The 20,476-nt window shown below is 37.0% G+C and overlaps 1 protein-coding gene and 1 long non-coding RNA gene across 2 annotated transcripts; both read left to right on the top strand.

Annotated features, from left to right (window-relative positions):
* The first annotated feature begins 24 nt into the window (after positions 1 to 24).
* On the top strand, positions 25 to 3,268 carry LOC129407684 (uncharacterized). The gene is made up of 2 exons (XR_008631667.1): positions 25 to 666; positions 1,483 to 3,268. It is a non-coding gene; the product is annotated as an uncharacterized LOC129407684 (long non-coding RNA).
* A 3,918-nt stretch (positions 3,269 to 7,186) lies between these two features.
* On the top strand, positions 7,187 to 20,392 carry si:ch211-225h24.2 (uncharacterized protein LOC564539 homolog). The gene is made up of 4 exons (XM_020920013.2): positions 7,187 to 7,448; positions 12,426 to 12,482; positions 17,635 to 17,750; positions 18,905 to 20,392. Exons 1-4 carry the CDS (start codon positions 7,362 to 7,364, stop codon positions 19,323 to 19,325), a joined length of 681 nt encoding a protein of 226 aa, XP_020775672.1. The 5' UTR covers positions 7,187 to 7,361; the 3' UTR covers positions 19,326 to 20,392.
* The last annotated feature ends 84 nt before the right edge of the window (positions 20,393 to 20,476 follow it).

The raw sequence follows: 20,476 nt of genomic DNA, 5'->3' as shown, positions 1-20,476 counted from the left end.
ATTTTATGTGTAGTTTTGAATTAAATTCATGTGTGTACATTATCTCTTTATGAAAAAAAATCTAAATATATGTGACTTAGAAAAGTGTAAAATCATGTCATTTTACATTATGAATGAAAGTTTGTTTGTCTTTTCAGTTGAAGCTTTTCCTTGTGACCTTATAATGATTCAGACGTCAACCTCTGACATTCTTTAATGAGGTTACTTGACTCTTCCCTTCATTTTAGGCTACAGGGAACATCTCTAACAGGTTCAGTATATAAACCCATTGGAACTTCACTGTCCAAGGTTAGCTAATCCCCAAGTGACACAAATGCTCATATAAACAAGGAGTCCTACCCATGTGACCACCAGCTTACACAGCGTCACCAAGTCTTTATAAACCACACATGGGACGACTCCTACGGGACATCACGACAGGCCAGGTGTGTGCTCTCTGAACCAGGGGGCAGCGTGTCTCCGGACACCAGGGAGAGCTGCTTTTGAAACTCCCAAAAGCAGGAGAAGATCAAGGGAAAAGGAAGCAGAGGAAGTTGCCAAGCAGAGGGTCCTAAGGGCTTTTTGGCTGCACTGCATTCATCCCAGCTGTAAGAGACTTTGGAGACATTCACCATGTTTTTTCGCATCCTTCCTCGATTGACCCCTGGATATATCAGATACCTCCAGGTGCGTAAGATGCTTTGGATAGATTTTGTACTTTAATCATTAAGTGGCTTATTGATTTAGAGTTCAAAGGACATCTGTGCTGGAAGCATGCCACTGGCTCCTCTGCACCTGTAATGTTCTAAACCTTGACACACATGTTAATCTGTTGTTTATTTTTGCATATTTTTTATCAGTTTTTTTTTTTTTAATTCAATTACACTGTAATATAGTTACATTTATTTTAAACAAATGTTTCATAGCTCTTGTATTGTTGAAGGTAGACGTTTGTTTTTGTGTGTGTCATCAGTACTTAGCACAGGGGATTACAATGGCCTAAGTTTGAATGGATTTAAATGTAAGATGTCTTGGCTCCCTGTGGTCTACTAAATGCCTCCTAATAGGATCTCAGGAAGTGTGTGCATGAAACCCTCCACATCCACTGAGGTTTTTCTGAGAGCTGCAGCTGGATATAGAAACCTTTGACCTGTCTCTGCTTAATTAATAGGCCATGGCATGTCAACCTTCTTTAAGTGTTACTTATAGGTACCTCTAAATAGACAAATTGTGTAAAGTGTAGTAGTGACACAAAAATAACAACTTCAAATACTGGGTCCATATTTCTGTATTTCTGGGTGCTTTACCAGAATGGAGGATTTATAGAAATGAAAAATACACAGACAAGAATAACAAAAAAGGCAAACACATAACTAGTTTTTGTCTCCTTATTTCCATTCACGGCAGACAAACAATGCTTTACATATGAATAAAAAGGTACCCAAAGTTTGTGCCCAAATGGATCCTGTTCCGTATTGTGATCCATGTTTTGTGCTTTTTCAGACCCAGGCAGCTCAGACCGTCCTGCAGCCCCGGGATGGCCCTTTGATGCCCCGCACAGCTCTCCTCCTGGGACTGACGGGCGTGGGCATGTCCGGATACAGCACCCGCCAGCTCACTCTCAACTACAAGCCTGCCAGTCACCTCTTTAAATAAGATGCATAGTCATGTAAAATATTTTTTTTATTATTACACCCATAATACATCTGTGGTTTAAGTCTAACATCATCCTAGTTCTGGTTTATTAAGTTATTGCCTTAAGGTTTAAGTTTGTGTGAATAAGTGGATATGTCCCACATTAAAAACTACCTCAGGTCTAACACGTTGTATGTGAGCATGCAGTGAAACAGAAAGGCAGCTATGGATGATATTTTTATTGAATTATTTGGATGATCTCAGGCTTGAACCACTTTTTGTAGCTAATGTCATATATTTTTTAACATTTGCTTAGAATAATGTACTTAAAATGTACTTTCAAATAAGCATAAATGTCTGATTAATTTCTATGTCCATCCTCAATTGGAGTGACAAATGATCCGAAGCAACATTCACTTCTTCAGAGGATCAAAGTTCAAATAACATTTTCTATTTGATTCTGGAATTTGATTGTTGAGTTCAGATATTTGCCTCCTGCAATGTATTATTCTAAATTCTTAAGAATTCTAAATCATTCATGGTGAGGGTGCCAGGTAGCTGTGCATAATCCTCCTTGCTAAATTAATATATATATGTATATAGTTATGGTTATGATGTATTTGCACATTAATGTCCCACCCTTTAAATTCTATGCACTTTACTGATGTGTAATATGCTGTATATATGCAATACATATCACTTGATGCTGAATGAGATTAGTAGAACTGACATTGTACACTAACAGCTTTTGTCTTTTGCTGGGCTGGGGGACTTCTGGCTGTATTGACTCTTTTGAAGGGTAAGTAACCTGGACAACCACCCTGGATACTACTCTGTGAATGAATGCACCTGGGAGTCCCCCTTTAGAGTGGCATTGTCAAGAGATTTGAAAGTAGATGACTGGCTTTAAAAGCCTCCTAATAGATATAGAACATATTTTGTTAATTTATTACATGCTTTATGCCATGCTTTACTGCTTTACCTTGACAGCGATTGAATGTACCACTGACAATGAATGTTAATAGGTTAGATGGAACAGTATTTTTGTAGTTGAGGATTTGGCCATTTTAGACTGGTGTACTGATGTACCAAATGAAAAAATCCAGCTCTAAAATAATAACCTCTCTATCTCACAATGGTGACGCAAACGAATAAAAATAAAAAAGGTTGCAAGGTTAGAGCACCAAGGCTGTGATCCTATTAGGGTCAATGTCATTTATAGACTGGCTTAAACCTGTATATAAGAGAGGTCCTTGACTTGAAATGGAGACAAGTAAGTGTGACAAAGCAAAAAGAACTGTTATTCATAGTACTCCCTTTGACATGACAAACAATGTTGCGTACAAATTGTAAATTCTCATTCTGTAATATTTAATTTACAGATTTTCTTTAGTTTTCATAAATTAATTCTCAAATGCATTAGACAGTATTTCCTTTTTGTGAATCGTCCACAGATACCCCACAGATTCTTCACTGTTGTATGTTGTTGGTTTGTAACAGTTATGTATTTTTAATATTTTGCATATTTGCACATTGGAGTATTTATACATGATTTGTAATGTGTTTGATTGTTTGAAAAAGCACCTTTGGATTGCTATGCAACAATTAAAGTTAATGTATGGCAGAATAAAACTGCATTTGTGTTATAAATGAATTACAGTTCTCTTACTTTACTCTAGGTGTCACCAAAGATTTCATTACTACTGGGGTGCAACTACAAACAAGCCCTCACCATGTTCAAATGTTGTCCTCATCTTATGAAATCACCTGCCTCAGTTTAACACATTCCACTAAATTCTTAATGCACAAGATCAATTTTTTTTTTTTATCCTTACAGTGTTGTAGTGGCATGATCAGTCACACAAACTGTTTCAGTAAATACTGATTTACTATACTGTCACTAAACTATTTCAAATTTGCTCACACAAAATGTATGGACTGGGTATGTTTGCTCTTTTCTGACCCAGTTCTGATGTGTAAGCAGCTTTAGGTCCAAATAGCTCCTTGTCAAATCCAGTCTGGGTTACCATTATGATGCAACACAGAAACCGTTATTCAAACAACAAAATATTACAAAATACTGTAAATAAATCCAATGGAGGTCTCACCTGCACAAGCCCTCAGCACAAGGAAAAAATTCTGCACACAACTTTTTGCACTCTCTAACCCCATCCAAGTTCACACACAGGCAGCCATTGTGTGTCAGTTTCAGTGACTGGTACCTGAGCGGGCTTATATTTCTCCACATAACAAAGAACTGAATGTTTTTTGCTGGAGGAGAGAAGGATGAGACGGAGTGAAGGACGTATCCATGGGGTCTGTACCGCTGCTCACATAGGCTATTGCTACACACAAGTAATCACTATCACACTATCATATATCTTCTGCCTTTGAGAAGCAGACTAACGGTGTTCAAACTTTGCAAAGGAATTGTATATGTCGTCTAATTTTTATAACTATAATGCCATCAGGGGTTTCAAGTGACAGACCAATTCCATGACAATGATTTTACAGTTCAAATAAGGGTTGCAGTACATTTTTCACCAGAAGCAACATTATGCACCAGGTGGAAAAGCCCATGATGGTTCAATTTGACCTCTATCCAGTTTTGTTGGTGTCCGTGGGCAAGACATTTCAACCGCCTTGCCCACAATGTCTATATGTACACTGGTATATGAATGAACCATTCAATGTGTTTACATATGTCTTATGTATGCTCAGTGACTCACATGCAGCAAACAAAACATAGTGTGTTTTGAAGCTTAATATCAAGCTCTAATTGCCAAGGATAGGGTAGTGCTATGTGAGAATAGGATTCTTCAAGCAGTTGACCTCAAAAACCACTAACATGCTGAAGAATGATGCAGCACTCCTCCCCGTTTAGCCTCTGTATTTGTGGAAATGCTTCGTCACTGCTCTTAAGAGTCTCTTGTTAACCAGCGGAAGAGCTTATCCTGGTGCTAGGAGTGCTCTCAACCACCAGCTCATTAAAACTCATCTTAAGGCCACGCATCATTAGTGGCTTTTTATGAGCTTCTGTGTGCATGTGTTGTCATGCACACTTAGGCATCAGCACTCTTCACATTAGCTAATTGTCAACTCATTGTGTCCCAGAGCAACAATTCTATTTAAGGTGCATGTGGAAATAAGAAATAAAGAGGTAATTGAGAATGCAAATTGGTACCATTTGTTAAGTGATGAATGCAGCAAAGATCTTAGGCTATATCTTCAATAAAATCACATATCATATTTTTTAAAAACTGAAATACATGTTTGATCTTCTAAGAATGAGGAATATTGAAAATAAAATCACCTAAATGCAACATTAAAACCCCGATGACAGTTTTACCATTTTGCCAAATTAAAATAAAGAGGTAAATGGCAAAAGATTTTAAGGCAAATGTTAGGTAAATCAAAATGACTGTAATTGTTGGTGGTTTACTGCAGGCTTTCAATATTGCTTGAAATTGCAGAGTTACAGTTTGCAAAGTTGATCCCAATCTATAATTATGTTTCCAATGTTCTGCTGAAGGATTTACCAAGTCTTTTGTATCGTTGACAGAGTGATTGCATCAAGGTAAAGTAAGAAACAATACAAAAAAGATATATACGTTGTGGTTTGTTACATCTTAAACTTGTGACTGTAGAATGTACAGTGCAGTAATTAAAGCTTTAATCTGTACTTGGCTGAGGTTGTTTGATGTGGCCCCCATTTCTGAAGAACCCAGTGACCCGCCAATCTCTTCAGAGAAATGTTGAGTCATTGTTAATCTCTGCTAGCCCCGCCCACTGCTGGGTTAACATTATTCAGCAAAATAGTGTCCAAATTGACACTCTGTGTTCCAGGACATTTTAGATTGTTTTTCTAGCCACTATCTTGTATGTATTTGTTTGTATGTCCTTCAAAGTTGCAAAAAAGCACCAATAAGCGATTGAGCTCACTGTTAATTTAAAGTTGTCTGCTCCAGAGATGTCCTAGACATAGACAGGATAATCCCAGTTGGGTCAGGGCCCTCAGTGCCTCCTTGACCCTGTCGTGGTTGAGCTGTCCACAAACTCAGTGGTCAAAGCAGGTGACACCAGAAAAAAATGAAGCTACTGCTGTGCAGGCTGTAGCTGAGATTTGTAAAGCTAGTGTTCCCCAAAACAAGTGTCTTCCACTAATTTTGACATTTTGAACATTCATGCAATGCTTAATACATCTGGTGAACATTTTTAATATAATGATATTAGTCTTCAGTAAGTCTTTTATAAATTGTAGCAGTATAGTCATCTAGACTACTTATTTAAAAAAAAATCTGACTTGAAGTTACACATAATCGATCCTTTACATCAGCCATAGACGTAAATAACCACTTAGGAGATAGTGTAAGAATGTGTATCCAGACTTGGACAGTTGACCGGCACTGATGGCTTGAGGGGCCAAGGGTCAACCACACACCCACTTAACTGTGATAGAAACATCTTAACAGACATTACAGTGTTACCTAACCTGGACCTGGCCTCTGTGTGGCCATGTAAGATCCACAGATTTCAGACCCACAGTATCTGTATATCATAAATCAATATTTCTTTCCTTCACTAGATCACTTTTCTGGTGAGGGGTCCACAGCCTGCTTTTCTTCATGACGATGTTTGTTTGTTCCAGATCTTTGTCTGGAATGTTCCACAGTGTGACATTAAACAAGACAAGCTGGTGACACCGTATTTGGGGATAACAACTGCAAAGCAATCACATATCCATCGAGACAGGCAGGTGTTAGACCCTCCACCAGGAAAATTACACACTGAACCTTTCAACAAAATCCACACACCATGATACTAACCCATGTCATGAGTTATTATTTATTTTTAAAAAAATATATAGAATGGTACACACATGTTGAAACATGGTTACCGAGAGTACAGAGAGTACTTAACACATGTAGAATCAGGTCATGGTTGCATCACAATCCATATTCCCTCTGGAGTGAGGCATGAATGAAAGGCTCTTTACATCAGGTGAGTGTTTCTAATCGGGGCTAAACTGTGCCTCTTTTGGTCAGCCCACAGAATAATGTACTATTTGTTTTACAGTGGCCTCACCAGTCAGAGAAAAAACTGATTTGTGGAGTTCTTTGCTGTAAATCAGAGTTAGTGTTAATTTATGCACATTAATAGGAGTTTAAATTCATATCATTATTGGTACTGGCTTTGTGATTTATGGAAATGTAATTATCTTGTATATAGATAAAATGTGAGTTGATATAACTTACTTACTTAATTGCTGACTGTTAATTGTTAAATTGTAAAAATAGTGACTATTACTTAATATTTTGTCAGCCTGTATTTACTGGCCTATTATTACTCGGTTTATTGGGACGTTTCTATTGTCCAAGGTAAAACTGAATAGGCTACCCAGTGATAAAGACTAGGCTACTTATAAAAATATCCCACTGTCCCTTCCTCCTCTTGCCATGGCAACATTTGGGACCCAGAGGAGAGTGGGCAGGGCATAGTGGGGTGCTGGTGGGTGGGGCTCTGTTTTAGGTCTCGGTGGTTTGGCGTGCGCACATCTCCAAACGCACGCCAAAACACCATGCGACCAAATAGCAGGCAGCGTGTGTGAACTGTGAATGAGTACGCGTCGTGCCTCTGCTACTTCGCTACCTTCGTAAATCCTTTGAGCAAAACAGAAGACAATTTGGGATTTTTCGTCGCCATAATTTACAGGAAGAAAACGTTTTTGGGTCTGTCATTGAAGGAATATGTTTAAGAAGAACAAAAGCAAAGTGCTGGTGGATTATGCCTCAGAGGAAGACGACATGTCCTGGCATTATCATCACTCTTATAAGGTAAAGATGCGATCAGGACGCAAAAACAGAAGCCTGGTTAAGCGTCTTAAAGTTATCACACACTTCATCTTAAGTACATAATTTTCTCTTCAACTGTTATTCATTTTCCTAATTTTGTTGCTTTTTCTCCACTGTCTGAGATAACAAGAGACATTACTTGATGACATAGTATTCTTCAAAGAGTTTCAAGTGCCATTTATGAGTAGCTTTTGTAAACTTTTCTTGGTGATGGGGGAGGGAAGAGAAGCCTAACTCAGATGTCAAGTCAGCTGATGGGGGGAGAGCGTCTCAAATACATGACAGATCTAAAGAAAATCATCATTTGGGCTATTTAAGTAAAATGAGTCTTAAGAAGAGAAAAATGTAGCAAGGAGTAGGATACATCACTTTTTGACTTAGACTTGGATACTTTCCAGTCTGTTTTTTAACAAATTTGAAGTTGGTGGGTCAGTGGGGGGTCTCTTTACAAGCAGCTGTGTCCTCTCAGGGTGTCGAAGATGCAAGTGTTTACATATAATCGGTCTGTAAAACTCAGTAGGGAATAATGGAGTAAAAAGTGGATGTTATCTTATTGCACTAGTAGCCTATTATGATTATTTATGTCAGTATTTGTTTAAATTGTGCTTATATTGTATTTCATATTCTATGAAGCATTTTGAATTAATTTGTCATCTAAATAAACATATCTTACCTATTTGAGCCAGCTGGATAGCCTAACTGAAAAAGAAAAGTTTACAAGGCAAATCCAGACTTCCAAATATTATGCCAGCTCAAATGTATGATGTGTAATGGTATGCTTTTATGGTGTTTGACGTTGCCAATGATTGCAATGGAATCCTGCAAGTCGTTTATGGCTGGGCAATGACAAAAAAGAAGAAAAATCACAATGTTTTTCCTCATTGAAAGGTAAAGGTGGTCAGTCTTTTTGAAATGAAAATGTCTTTCAGTGTTAATTTCCAGATTGTAAATAAGATATGTTTTGAATCATTGCCATTTAACACAAAATTCTCTGCTCCAAACATGCTTTTTCTGACAGAGGATTGACTGCACAACTCTTATTAAAAAGACCACTGATCATTAACAGAATCTTTTGTGAATATATGCTGTCAAGTTTCATTTATTCAGGCTATTTTGCAACCACTGACTTTACAGATAGTAGTACAAATTAGCATTTTAGTGCATATTCATCTGACATTCGGCATGCTGTTACTCCCAAGTCCTTATTTATTGAAAATCTCCCTATTTCTTTACAACATTGACGCAATATGAGCTTACTGGACTACTTTCTGGACAACATCACATGGTCTTTACCTCAAAGAGCTGCTCTAAGCTCCTTTTTGGATGCCTTAACAGTGGGCACCAGGACCAGATTACAGCCCAAGTTATAAAATCCTGGGAAAGTAAGCTGTTTAGTCTTCCCTGTGTAAACGAATCGCAGTGATGACGTGCATATGAACTACGGGTCAACATTAGGGTCAATAATGTTACGTTGAAGTTGAGATAAAATTGTGGCTGAAAAGATATGGCGTGTAGCTATTTCAATGATGTTGAAAAATCTCAGTTTAAGTTTACTTTGTGGTTTTCTTTTCTAGAATTTTTTGTCTCTATTAGCCCTGACTGAAATGTACACGATAACGCAACCAAAACTTTCAGATATAAAAATTCTTGATTCAAGGACAAAATGGTGCGGTAAATCATTGTAGTTTATGTACTTTTAATTTGTACATGCACAATCTATACTAGTATTTCCACAACTGCTACTACTTATATTACTACTGCTTCTTTTACTACCTGTTACAAAATCTACTTCCAGTTCCAATTAAGAGGTGAGGTAAACTGCTGGTCATAAATTTGATTACATGTTATATTGATTATAGTTTGTTCATTGTAAACAAAATCTAGCCTCTTTCTTAATACGTCACATATTTCTTCGTCAGAATGTCATTTTAGTTGGATTTGAGTAACTTTCCAGGGCCAGACAAAGGCAGTTAAGAAGCTAAGTGGGGTAAAAGTGCTGAGGGCAGATAATATTGCAGATCTGTAGTCAATAACCATGCTCCCTGCAGTGTGCTCTGGGGCACTTAAGGCTCTCTGCTGTAACCTGTTTTCCATTCTTTATTAAAGTTTGACAGCCCGTTTCTGCTTGTGTCTATGGGACTGTGGCTTATTGAAGCAGACTTAATAACAGCACTATGGGACTCTCTCAGTGGTCAGATCTTATGTTTGTGAATCAGAAGGATGAAATCTGTACAAAAACATGGATTATGCAATGACTGTGATGAACTTTGCAACTGCCAAGATCCCATCTCTTATCCAAAATTTCTTGTAATCCTGTGTGCTAGGTTCAAGGCAGCTTTCTGATTGGATGAAGCACAGTTAAATAGTTTCCACTGAAGAAGAGCAACAAGTATTTTGGCATCATATGTGTAATGTAGTGCAGATTGATACAACACTGTTATGAAAATTCAGAACTCATGACTCCTTGATTGATGTCCATGTAACCAGCCAACACTTCTCATCTGTCACTGCTATTCTGCCGTGAAGTGTTTTAAACATGGATCAGGCGCTACTTGGCTAAATAGTTAGTTAAGTTATTATTAACTTAACATCCATCTGAAACAACAGCGTCTTTGGCTTGTTTGATATGTGTCGTGGGGATTTCTGGTACCAGCAAAATGTTTATTTTTGACAGTAGTTTCAAAAGTTGTCAAACTAGTTCAGAATCAGGTTAGGTTTAAGCACAGGGTCATGGAAATGGTTATGGTTATGAAAGGGGTTACATTAAGTTTAGGATGTAGGTTAGATTTAGGAACATGCCAGGTTAAGGTTAGTTTACATGCTGGCAACAATAAACACAGAAGAAAATAATGTGATAATTAGAATAAAAGAACAGCTTAGGTCTGTTTTAAAAGAAACAAAAGTTCAGAACCATTCAATATTAGACGCTTTCATGCATTACCATGAAAACCAGTGGGGTTGGTTAGGGTTAGCAAAAAGTTATACAGACGCTCCCAATAGTTATTCAAGGTTTTCTGCTTATGTGGATTGTTAATCGCTACTACACCCATTCAACTATAGATCTTTGTACACCCATCAACTTTCAAGCCTTCTCTATGGAAAAAGTAAACATATATTGAAATTGGGATGATGAATATTCTTTGTTGCCCAGTTAAAATATTTACCAGTGTCCTTAGCCCGCTTCTGTGGTGGAGACATTTTAACACACAACCAGATTGAAGAAGAATTGCCCCCCTAAGCTACGAAAGCAGTCTGCTTGTTTTGTGTAACCATACTCTACTCCGACCCCCTCCCTCTCCTCTCTTCTCCTCTCTTCTCTCCCTTCTCCTTCAGTTTTAATACTTTGAGCTAGCAATCGGTCTTTGATCAGTGGAGGTGGCACAAACCCACAATCCTTTGCTCAGACAAGTCAAACTAGCATCTCTCTGTTTAAGTTGTTCAGTGTTGGAAGCTTTGATGACTTTACAGGAATCCTTATCCTGGCTGTGAGTCAGTAATCTCTTTACAGTGGCCTCTTCTTATGATTAAATGCTACTGGATCGTGTTCAAGACAACTGCTTTGGTCTAAGGCAGTCATATAAGGCAATATGATTACACAGAGATCCTTTCTTATTTAAAGGGACTATATTATGTTATTGTCTGATCTGTGTTATAATGTTGTTTCCTCATCAAAAACAAAACCTGTTGGATTTTTGTTTTATTCACACACAAACCTGCATACTGAAGCTGAGATCTTCCCTCAAACAGGAAACACTCAACAATACAAGACAATACAGGAAGTGCTTCCCTGTGTTGTTAAACTCCATACACCTTCACTAGAATAATTTGGATAATTTAAGACTCTACTGAACAAAGGGTAAAAGGTGGCTGTTATCTTGAAAATTACCACTTCTCTGTACTGTTCTCATGCATCAGTTGACTTTCTTGAACTATTTACATTGTTCTAACAGCTTGTAATCATAGTCCATTCCTATGACGACATTTTCATTTATGGTTTGCTAAAATTGAGGTGGGAATATATATTATATATATATATATATATATATATATATATATATATATATATATATATATATATATATATATATATATATATATATATATATATATATATATATATATATATTTTAAACTGTGATAATGCCATTTAGTTTAGTTTATTTGGGGTTTTGTACATTACATGTGTACTCTGAAGCATGCATACAGTAGCTCAAAAGGAGTAGGCTGAAGCAAATGCCCATTTGCACTTACTCCCATACAATACTATTTACTATATACTACAGTACTATATACAGTGATATTATGGCTATATGCAAAATCTGAATATCAAATTTGGATAAAAGAAACAAATCCTCCACAAAAGAGATGACTGAAAATGAAAAAAACTTCAAAGTAAATGCATAATGTGATATTTCTGCCCATTTCTGGGTAATTGAATTAGTCCTTTCACATTTGTCTGATACTGAAACCTCAACTATATATTTTAGCAAATTTGTATTTAACTCACATAATATTGTCATTGGAGTACTTCATAAATATATATACATTTTTGTCTATATATGTATTATAGAGCAACAATGTGTGAAATAATTTTGGTTCAATTAGACAAAAATAAACAGGAACAATATAAAGGAAATTCTAATATAGTCGTGTCAGACAATAGCTTAATAAAAAGCAGTTAATGTGTATATTTTGGCACTTGAGAGCACAATGGGACCAAAATAGCCAAACTCATATTAGCAAAGCATAAGACAATAGACCATGACTTATTCTGTATATTTTGTTTGGATCTGTGTCTGTCTCTCTCTCTTCTGCCCTCACATTGTTTATACTGCTGCTCTTAAAAGGGTGCCCGTCTTTACCAGGAAGTACTGCACACTCCGTAAACACCACAAGTATTCGTAGTACTTTGCTTCGGGGGTTGTGTTTGGACTAACTGTGTGCTTGTGTGCGTTTCAGGACAAAGACGTAGAAGGAGAGGAAGAGGAGGAGGAAGCCGTTACCGTGGTGTCAAAGGTAAACACTGACACCAGACAAGAAGTACAGACACAAGGAGCTAAGGATGCAAAACAAATTCTTCATTATTATGAGATGGGTTAAGGATGCACTATTAACTTTTCTGGTGTGGGGGGCTGTTATGTCCTTCTGTATGGAGAGTATGGAATGTACTACAGTATACCACTAAATTGTTTCTCTTTTTTCTACTTTGCATTCATTCATTCCAACTTTCAACTTCAGCTTTCAAGTTTCAACCTTTAAATTTCAACTTAATTATTGTCCCAAAGGGAAGTTGATATGCAGCATTGTCAGACATAGCCAGGCTGGTACCACCTAGTGCCTTTGCTTGATTTGATTTCTCTCCAGCGACTAGATCAGGAATCAGAATACACTAGACGGTTTGCAAGAACCCCAGAAGGTGTAGACTGCACACCGGCCAATCAGCAAAGAACTGTGAAGCCATGACTTGGTCCCTCTTTTGTGGTACAGCACAACAGTAAACAAAGTAGTTGAGATGGATGTAGATGAAGCCATGCATTCTGTGTTGGCAACGATTCCTGAGATCGTTTGGTGAATTTTATCAAGGGGAAAGACGTTATTGCCCTTCTTCCTACAGGATTTGGGAAAAGCTTAATATACCTGTTAGCCCCGTTAGCGGCGCATTACATATGTCACGACCAAATAGCACCAATTGGTTAAATAACAAAGTACCCAGCTATCACTGAGCGAACGAATCCTAATGCTGTGAGGTCAGATGGTTTCGATGAAGTGAAACTGGCTGATAAATCGGGCTATGTCAGACATACAGTAGACATACAACACAATGCAATAGTACACTTTTTCGAGCCTTGCAAATCAACCTTCTGCTGTAGACTGCTGTAAACTTAGAATTCCACCTGCCACTTTGCCTATCTGAGCCAGATGATTTCTACTGGACACAGAGAAGGCGTTAAACCAACAGACAAAAATGCTCAAAAATGCCCTGTTCATGGGATTGCCTCTCCACAGATCATATAACGTTTTGGTTAAGTATTTGTCACTTTTGTTTATAAAAGTTTAGTTCAAGTAAAGGCCCTGTCTAGTAGGTTTACGTACCCTATATGCATAATTGGAACCAAACTGGTATTAAACCCAGAACTAAAGTTCAATTAAATCAGAACTAACCCAGTCTATAACAGGACCAAACCAAGTCCTGATCCTGGTTTAGTTCATGTCTACAAAATCACTATTGCCGCTTTGCCTTAGTAATGTAATTCAACTTACTGTATCCACTTATCATGATACGTTTTTCTATTATTGAGCCATGCAGTGCCACTATGGACATTTTGTTTATGTTCACTTTACGCAGTTACAGAATTGTTTTGTCTGAGATAAGCCAAGACACTCTTATCTAACCCTACTCACAACCAGCTCATATCAGGGCGCTAAAGTCAACTCAAAATGTGAAAATTCTGTCTTATGTCTGCGGTATCTGTCTATATCTCCTCTTTGTGACCTCAGCTGCCAAAATCACACACTTCAGATACTCCTAGGTTGTATGTCTTGTTATATCATCTGGGTTGAGGAAAAACAGACTATGCTGAGGATGCACTGTATATCTATAAACATGCCTATGCCCCATCCTTATCTCTATCAAAACTGTCTGTTGTTATGGAGCAGTTTGGGCGACTAATGTTAAATTCTTGTAAATGTGAAGTCACAACACAACATATAATTACCTGGAATGGAAAATCGAATTCACAGCATATTCAGGCAAAGATTATTTTGGAAAAATGTCCCTATTTTCTCTTTTGGATTTTGGTCTGCAAAATGTTTGATTGAGTTTCATTATGTTCAACCAATATCCTGGTAGCACCTGTGATTTTTCTTGCCTTTTTGAACTTTTATTTTTATACAGTGCTGCTCTGTAGTTACAGAGGATTAATAGTAATAGATAAACAGCTATGTAATATATTTGGATGAGTTATATTAAACAAATGCATTTGCAGTTGCTGCCTTGGTATGGCTTGGTATTGGGTATTGCCAGATACTTAAACCAAAATAATGATATATTGTACGAAAACTAAGGCAAAAAGCAAAAAAAAAAGATTCAAATTTTTTTCCTCATATAAACTGATTTGATTTAAATTTATTTAATTTAATTTAGTTTTATATAGTTTTTTAGTTTAATTTGGTCTTGTCATGATTAATATATAAGTAAAAGCAATACTTTTTAGCACACAAATAGTCCATTTGTTCCATTTATTACCCTCAGCATATCATTGACTTTTAGAAATGACTGAATTCCGGTCTATTAAAATTAAAAAATGCTAACTGCATAGTAAGGGCAGAAGTACAGTCGTCTAATTTATCGACAGGAATTTATAAGTGAATTGTGAAAATCTTTGTATCAATTCCATGTTTTGGGCAGAATGTCTGATGTACCCATTGAACATTTGTCCTTATGACCCTTGTCCTTCTCACACTGGTGCATTGTGTGGCCTCAGTAAATATAGATGCTCAGTAGGTTCTGCAGTTCACATGACTTATTTGTGGGGCTGTCCTGTTTGCAAGGATAAGGCGCTTGGACATTGGCGGGAAGGAAACGCCACATTCTTTCTAGGAGCAGAACACTTCACACACAGAACAATTAGTGAGCATGAAACCCGCTTAAAATAGCTCGCTGACACTTTCCAGTGGCTCCTGAGCTGCTATGTGCTTTTATGTCCCTATTAGGATAGACAGAGGGATGGAGAGGAGTGCAGCTTCTTGAAACGCAAATAAAACACATGATCCTGTCACCTGCTTGTTTCCATGGGGATGTTACTGCGTTTGAATATGACTTTGCATAACTTTGCCTCTTGCATTTTTTCAGTTACCTGAGCTGTTTTTATTACTCAAAAAGTACTTTGCTTGCATCTCTGTAACTATCCAGTTTATACCTTTATAAGTTTATACATGGAACATTCCAGGTTGCCAGCAGCTGGCAGATGCTCTACCCAAAAAAGTGACATTGTTTAAAATAAACAAGGTGTAATATTTTTTGTTCTAATTGTAACTTTTTTATTGGCGGTCCGTCACCTGCTTATTTCTATGGATATGTCATTGCTCTGCCTGGAAAGTTCCACATTGACATTAAACAGCTCTACCTTATACTTATTCAACTACAGGTGGCTTTATAACAAAAAAAAAAAAAAAAAAAAAAAATTGTAGAAAAACAGGCATTCTGACTGTGAGCGGGGTTGCCTGTCCACAGATATGACCTGTAACTTGGTCTGATTTGGTCTCCATGAAGGTCGAAAGGTTTAATACCATACAGTGAAACATTCCACATAAAGTAATAACGTCTCCATGGAAAAAAATCATTTCTTCATGAGAAAAGTTACACAATGCACCTTTAAGATTACTTTAAAACTGATGAAATATTGACTAAACATCCAAACCACTTATTTCACGCGGAATTGGAAACCACATAGTCAAGGCAGGTTGAATAGGCCTTAGTAGTGTATTATCAGTGTGGGGTTTTGCTTGTTACGTCAAATAGATTTTGTTGAATAGGTTTTCTTGAGGCCAGACTTTGCTGACAGAGATAACAATAATGTAGCAGTCAGTGATTGTACTTACATCCTGTTGACGCTGGCAAATTATACCACCTAAATTCTTTGGAAAATAACAGTATTTGTTCGCAAAATGCCAATATAGTATAAAATATATCTCTCTAAATTTCATGCATGGCAGTAAAACATGAGACAATAAAATATAAGTCACTGTGAAAAGTTTAACCTTATAAATAGGCCAATCTCAAAAGTTAGCAGATAAAATAGTGTTGTGTTTCTTGCTTCACCAGGCTTTTGGACCTTAAGGCTAACACTGTGGAGAATGGTAAATAGATAGTCTTCTGTTAGTGATGCGTGAACGTACAGAGCTGGAATTTCTGCTCTCCGTCTGGTATCTGCAGAAAATCTGATCCACGCTGTACCCTTATAGTACACAGGCCAAGTGAGGGGGGGCTGCAGGTTTTTATGCCCAGATAAGAAACCTAAATGTAACTTAGGTTAAAGGGTTAGTTGCATTTTATTGCCTCAGTCACAGTAGCAGGGGACAATAATATAAAACGTTATAGCCTATATTAAAAGTTGATGTAATGGCAGTTATGGATGCAGCAATTTACAAATCTCACGGTACGATATTATCACCATATTCATTTCACAGCGCAATATTTATTATGATATTTTGGAGAGGCTAATAGAATTGTAGATAGGATACTTTCTCCTTTTAAAATACCATGACAAGACTTTGGTGTGAACCATTACCGTCACAGTCCAAAGAATTAAATTACAAAAAACATATTTCTTCATGATGTCTGTACTGAAATGAATCATGGTATATGTAGTTCCCTATGTTTATTAGCTGTTGCTAATATAAAACAATACAGTTAAGCAAAGCAACTTCTAATTCGATATTTTGTGACAGCTCTCGATATTATTGTGAGACTTGATGATATGATATTGTGATATTTTGTTTATTGTTACATCCCTAGTGACAGTAGCAGTAAAGGTTAGTTGTTATGGCAGTAGCAGTAGTACAACTTTACATCTACTTTATGTTTAAAGTTGCTTTTTGACACAAAGTACTTTCTGAAGTTTACACATAAAAAGCATACGTTTTTGTGAATTGTCTTTGTCATTACTATTTTTTAGCTCATTCTTACTTCATACTCGCCTCCCTAACATCAAAACTAGCAGATAACAACTTGCTCCCTGCAGGTTTTGTAGAAAAAATAAAAGAAGCTGAGGGTTTTCCGAGGGGTCAGATACATCCATCAAATAGTGTTATGAATACTGAGAATGTTTTGAATAGTGGTTGGCTCGGGCAGGCACGGATGTACGCAGTGACCTTGACTTTTAACTTCTCAGCCAGGCAAGGAAGTCCAGCTAATATGTTTAGTAATCATCTATGAAGCTGATGTATGGGGCATGGAGGAGAGCTGGTGGGACAAGGGAGTAACACTGGAATGCATTCAACCTTGTGTGACCTAAGAGCAAAATATGAATTTGACCTAAACTATCTTGGACATGATTGGTGAGCTTGTGGTTTTAAAAAGATGTTTCTTCAACTCATCCAAATTCCTCTTTAAATGAGAAAGGATACGCATGATAAAGCTAATAATATCTTTTGTGTATCTTGTCAGGAGGCCAAAGTGAAGAAGATAATGTCCAAAAAGGAGAGGAAGGACAAGAAGCTGTTTTCCTCCAAAGACGATGAGCACTTATTGTTGACAGGAGAGAATCTGGCTGATCGCAGAGGGTAAGGCTACGGCTACATATACATATACTAAACTCAATCATTTGTTCATTTACTGACCTCTAGTGGTCTGAGATAGTATTGTCTTTTTAGGCCTAATACTTTTTAATAGCAATGATTTGTGAGAACTTGTGTTTAAAGACCTGCATATTAGAAATAGGCCTGTCACAATAACACATTTTGAATTGTGATATTTTTCCTAAGTGAATATATATAATAAACGATGATATTGAAACCAAACCATAAAGCAGCATTACCCCAAAAAAGTATTCTTAATGTTCAAAAATGTACTAACACTTATGTAGTGAGTTAGTATCTATAATGTGTCATACAGGTTCATAATTCAGCCTTCTACAGCTCAAATCTTATTGAAGTACAGAAACATAACCTATATTTTCCCACTAGTACAAAGAATAAGTATCCATATTAAATATTGTTCCATCTGTCATGTATTGAATGAAAAGTTGATATAGTAATTATCGTGGCATTGCTCCAAGTTTTCAAATGCAGAATTAGCTCATATATCATTTTAAACAGAATTAATTGTATTTTCAATTACATGAAATATGTAATTAAATATAGTAAAATTATTCAAATAACCATTCAAATTTCAATTAATCACACAGCCATACATCTTTCGCAAAATAATTTTTCAAACTAAAACCTCAAAGATCTTTGGTGGAGGTAATATATTTTCTTGCCAGTGAAAGTTTGAAAGGTCGTATTGTCTGTTCTCAGCCCCAGCTATAAATGTCCCCAGCAGCCACACTGGGTTTACATTAACTTCAAGTGTGTCCCACCAGAGTGCTTTAATGGCCAAGTGCGCTGCTGTAAAAGCATTTTCATCTTGATTGAGAATAATGATGTCTTGTATAACACTTGCACTTGTTTATTTATAAGAGACAGGCCTAGAATTTAGCAGCCATTTAGATTTAAACTGCTTTAGGAAGTGGGCCATGTACCGTAAGGGAAACTTCAATGAATCACCTACTGTGTCGCACAAACAACGGGAATTCCTATGTATATAATGGTTGGTCGTATAGGGGAACATTCCACTCTCCAGAGTGTAAAAATGTCAGAACTATTTATACTTTAAAGATAACATTGAAAAGGTTTGTTTATCCAAATCTCCCATATCTCCCAAATCTCCTTCAAAGGTCCCACAAGAAGATCAAGGATGACGAGAAAGAGAAGGAGAAGAAGCCAGAAAAGGGGCAGTGTTTTTGGGATAGCGTGACCACAACTATGCGGCAAATCTCACCGACCAAAAAACTGGAGAAGATTGAAGGATGGGAACCGCCTCAAACTGAGCACTCTGGGGAAATGGACAAACTTTCAGACGACAAGAGCCAAAAAGGGGATAGCGTGGTGCCTTGTCTGGAGACTGTAGACCTGGATTTGGACTCTTGGGCGGGAAGAGGGTTGGAGGAGGACAACTCGCGCTACGCTAACCTGTCTGACTCCAAGGATCGGGTGGGAGCTGTGAGGTGGACAGCACGCGCTAAGGTCAAACTAGCTGGTATTGGCAGGATGGGCAGAGGAATTGTGTCAGAAAGCACATGGGAGGGGCTAAAATAGACCTACATGTTGAATCAATGAGAAAGATGAAGAATGCTAAAAGGTGCATTGTGTAATTTTTCTGGTGGAGGGCCCATTACTTGCTACTCTCCATGTAGATGTTCCACAGTATGGCATTACACTCATTTATCACTATGGAGACAGCAGGGCCAAGTTAGATATCTCAGCAGAGCGCAGGGCCCACTAACAGTAAGAATGCTTGTTTTAGGTCAATAAAAACCCATGTTCCTATGTAAATTCAAGATGGATACATTTAATGCCATACCGGGACATTCTAGACAAGCCAATATCATTTCCATGGAGACAAATGGGTGGCAGACCCTCCACCAGAAGAAGTTACACAGTGCACCTTTAAAGAATTGTGTGTAAAGAATGAGTTTACATGTAAAATCAGTGAACACGAACTTGCTGTTAAAAGCTTCCAAAATGAGTTGTACTAACTTAATTATAGTATAAATAATGTCCAAAATGCCACTACGCTGGTTTAGAAAAAAATCTACTTGCGTTTATAAGATTAATATTTTGTTCAATTACCTAAAGTTCTCATTTTACATTTTAGTTTTACATTCTAGAGACACTCCACAACCTTGATTGAATAAACCCAGATAAAATGAACAATGGCTATGTCAAGGTGCAGTTTAGCTGTGATTGCTGCTCTGCTCTCTCTGTAGTTAATGAAAAAAATGAATGAAAGCCTAACATACACTACTGTACTGTTTGCTATAGAAATACACTGTTAAGAGTATGTGCAAATATGCAAAGCTACAGCCTCCAGTGCTGCTAAACTGTGAGTCAAGCCTTAATTTCCCTAAAAGCTGTACTTGTGCAGTTTTGTTAGATCTTGTAAAATATTTTAGTACTGAAAATTATTTTGTGAATGATTTTTGCTACTCTGTGATTTTTTTTTTATTTTTATGGAAGTGTCATAGAGCAACATGTCAGAGTTGAATGCTATTTATGAAAAAGTTCTAAAATTAAACACAAAATTCACTGTACTGTACACAATGTTTGAAGTGCCTTGTATTAATAAAATAATGTTAATATGTATTTGTTAAAATACATGATTGTGTGTGTGTGTGCATTTTTTGTAATAACATGGTAACACTATGGCTATTATTATACTAGTGCTAGTGCAGAATTATTTTACTTGT

Source organism: Boleophthalmus pectinirostris, unplaced genomic scaffold, assembly GCF_026225935.1.
Source record: "Boleophthalmus pectinirostris isolate CB_2022bp ecotype Guang Dong unplaced genomic scaffold, ASM2622593v1 HiC_scaffold_13, whole genome shotgun sequence".
NCBI classification, from domain to species: domain Eukaryota; kingdom Metazoa; phylum Chordata; class Actinopteri; order Gobiiformes; family Gobiidae; genus Boleophthalmus; species Boleophthalmus pectinirostris.
The sequence above is the reverse complement of the archived record's forward strand: the minus strand, read 5'-3'. Positions and strand labels throughout refer to the sequence as shown.

Excerpts from the sequence above, each read along its gene's own strand:
- si:ch211-225h24.2 (XM_020920013.2), top strand. The coding sequence starts at position 7,362 with ATGTTTAAGAAGAACAAAAGCAAAGTGCTGGTGGATTATGCCTCAGAG. Across the intron at positions 12,483-17,634 it reads CCGTTACCGTGGTGTCAAAG|GAGGCCAAAGTGAAGAAGAT; the intron begins GTAAACACTGAC and ends GTATCTTGTCAG. Across the intron at positions 17,751-18,904 it reads AATCTGGCTGATCGCAGAGG|GTCCCACAAGAAGATCAAGG; the intron begins GTAAGGCTACGG and ends TCTCCTTCAAAG.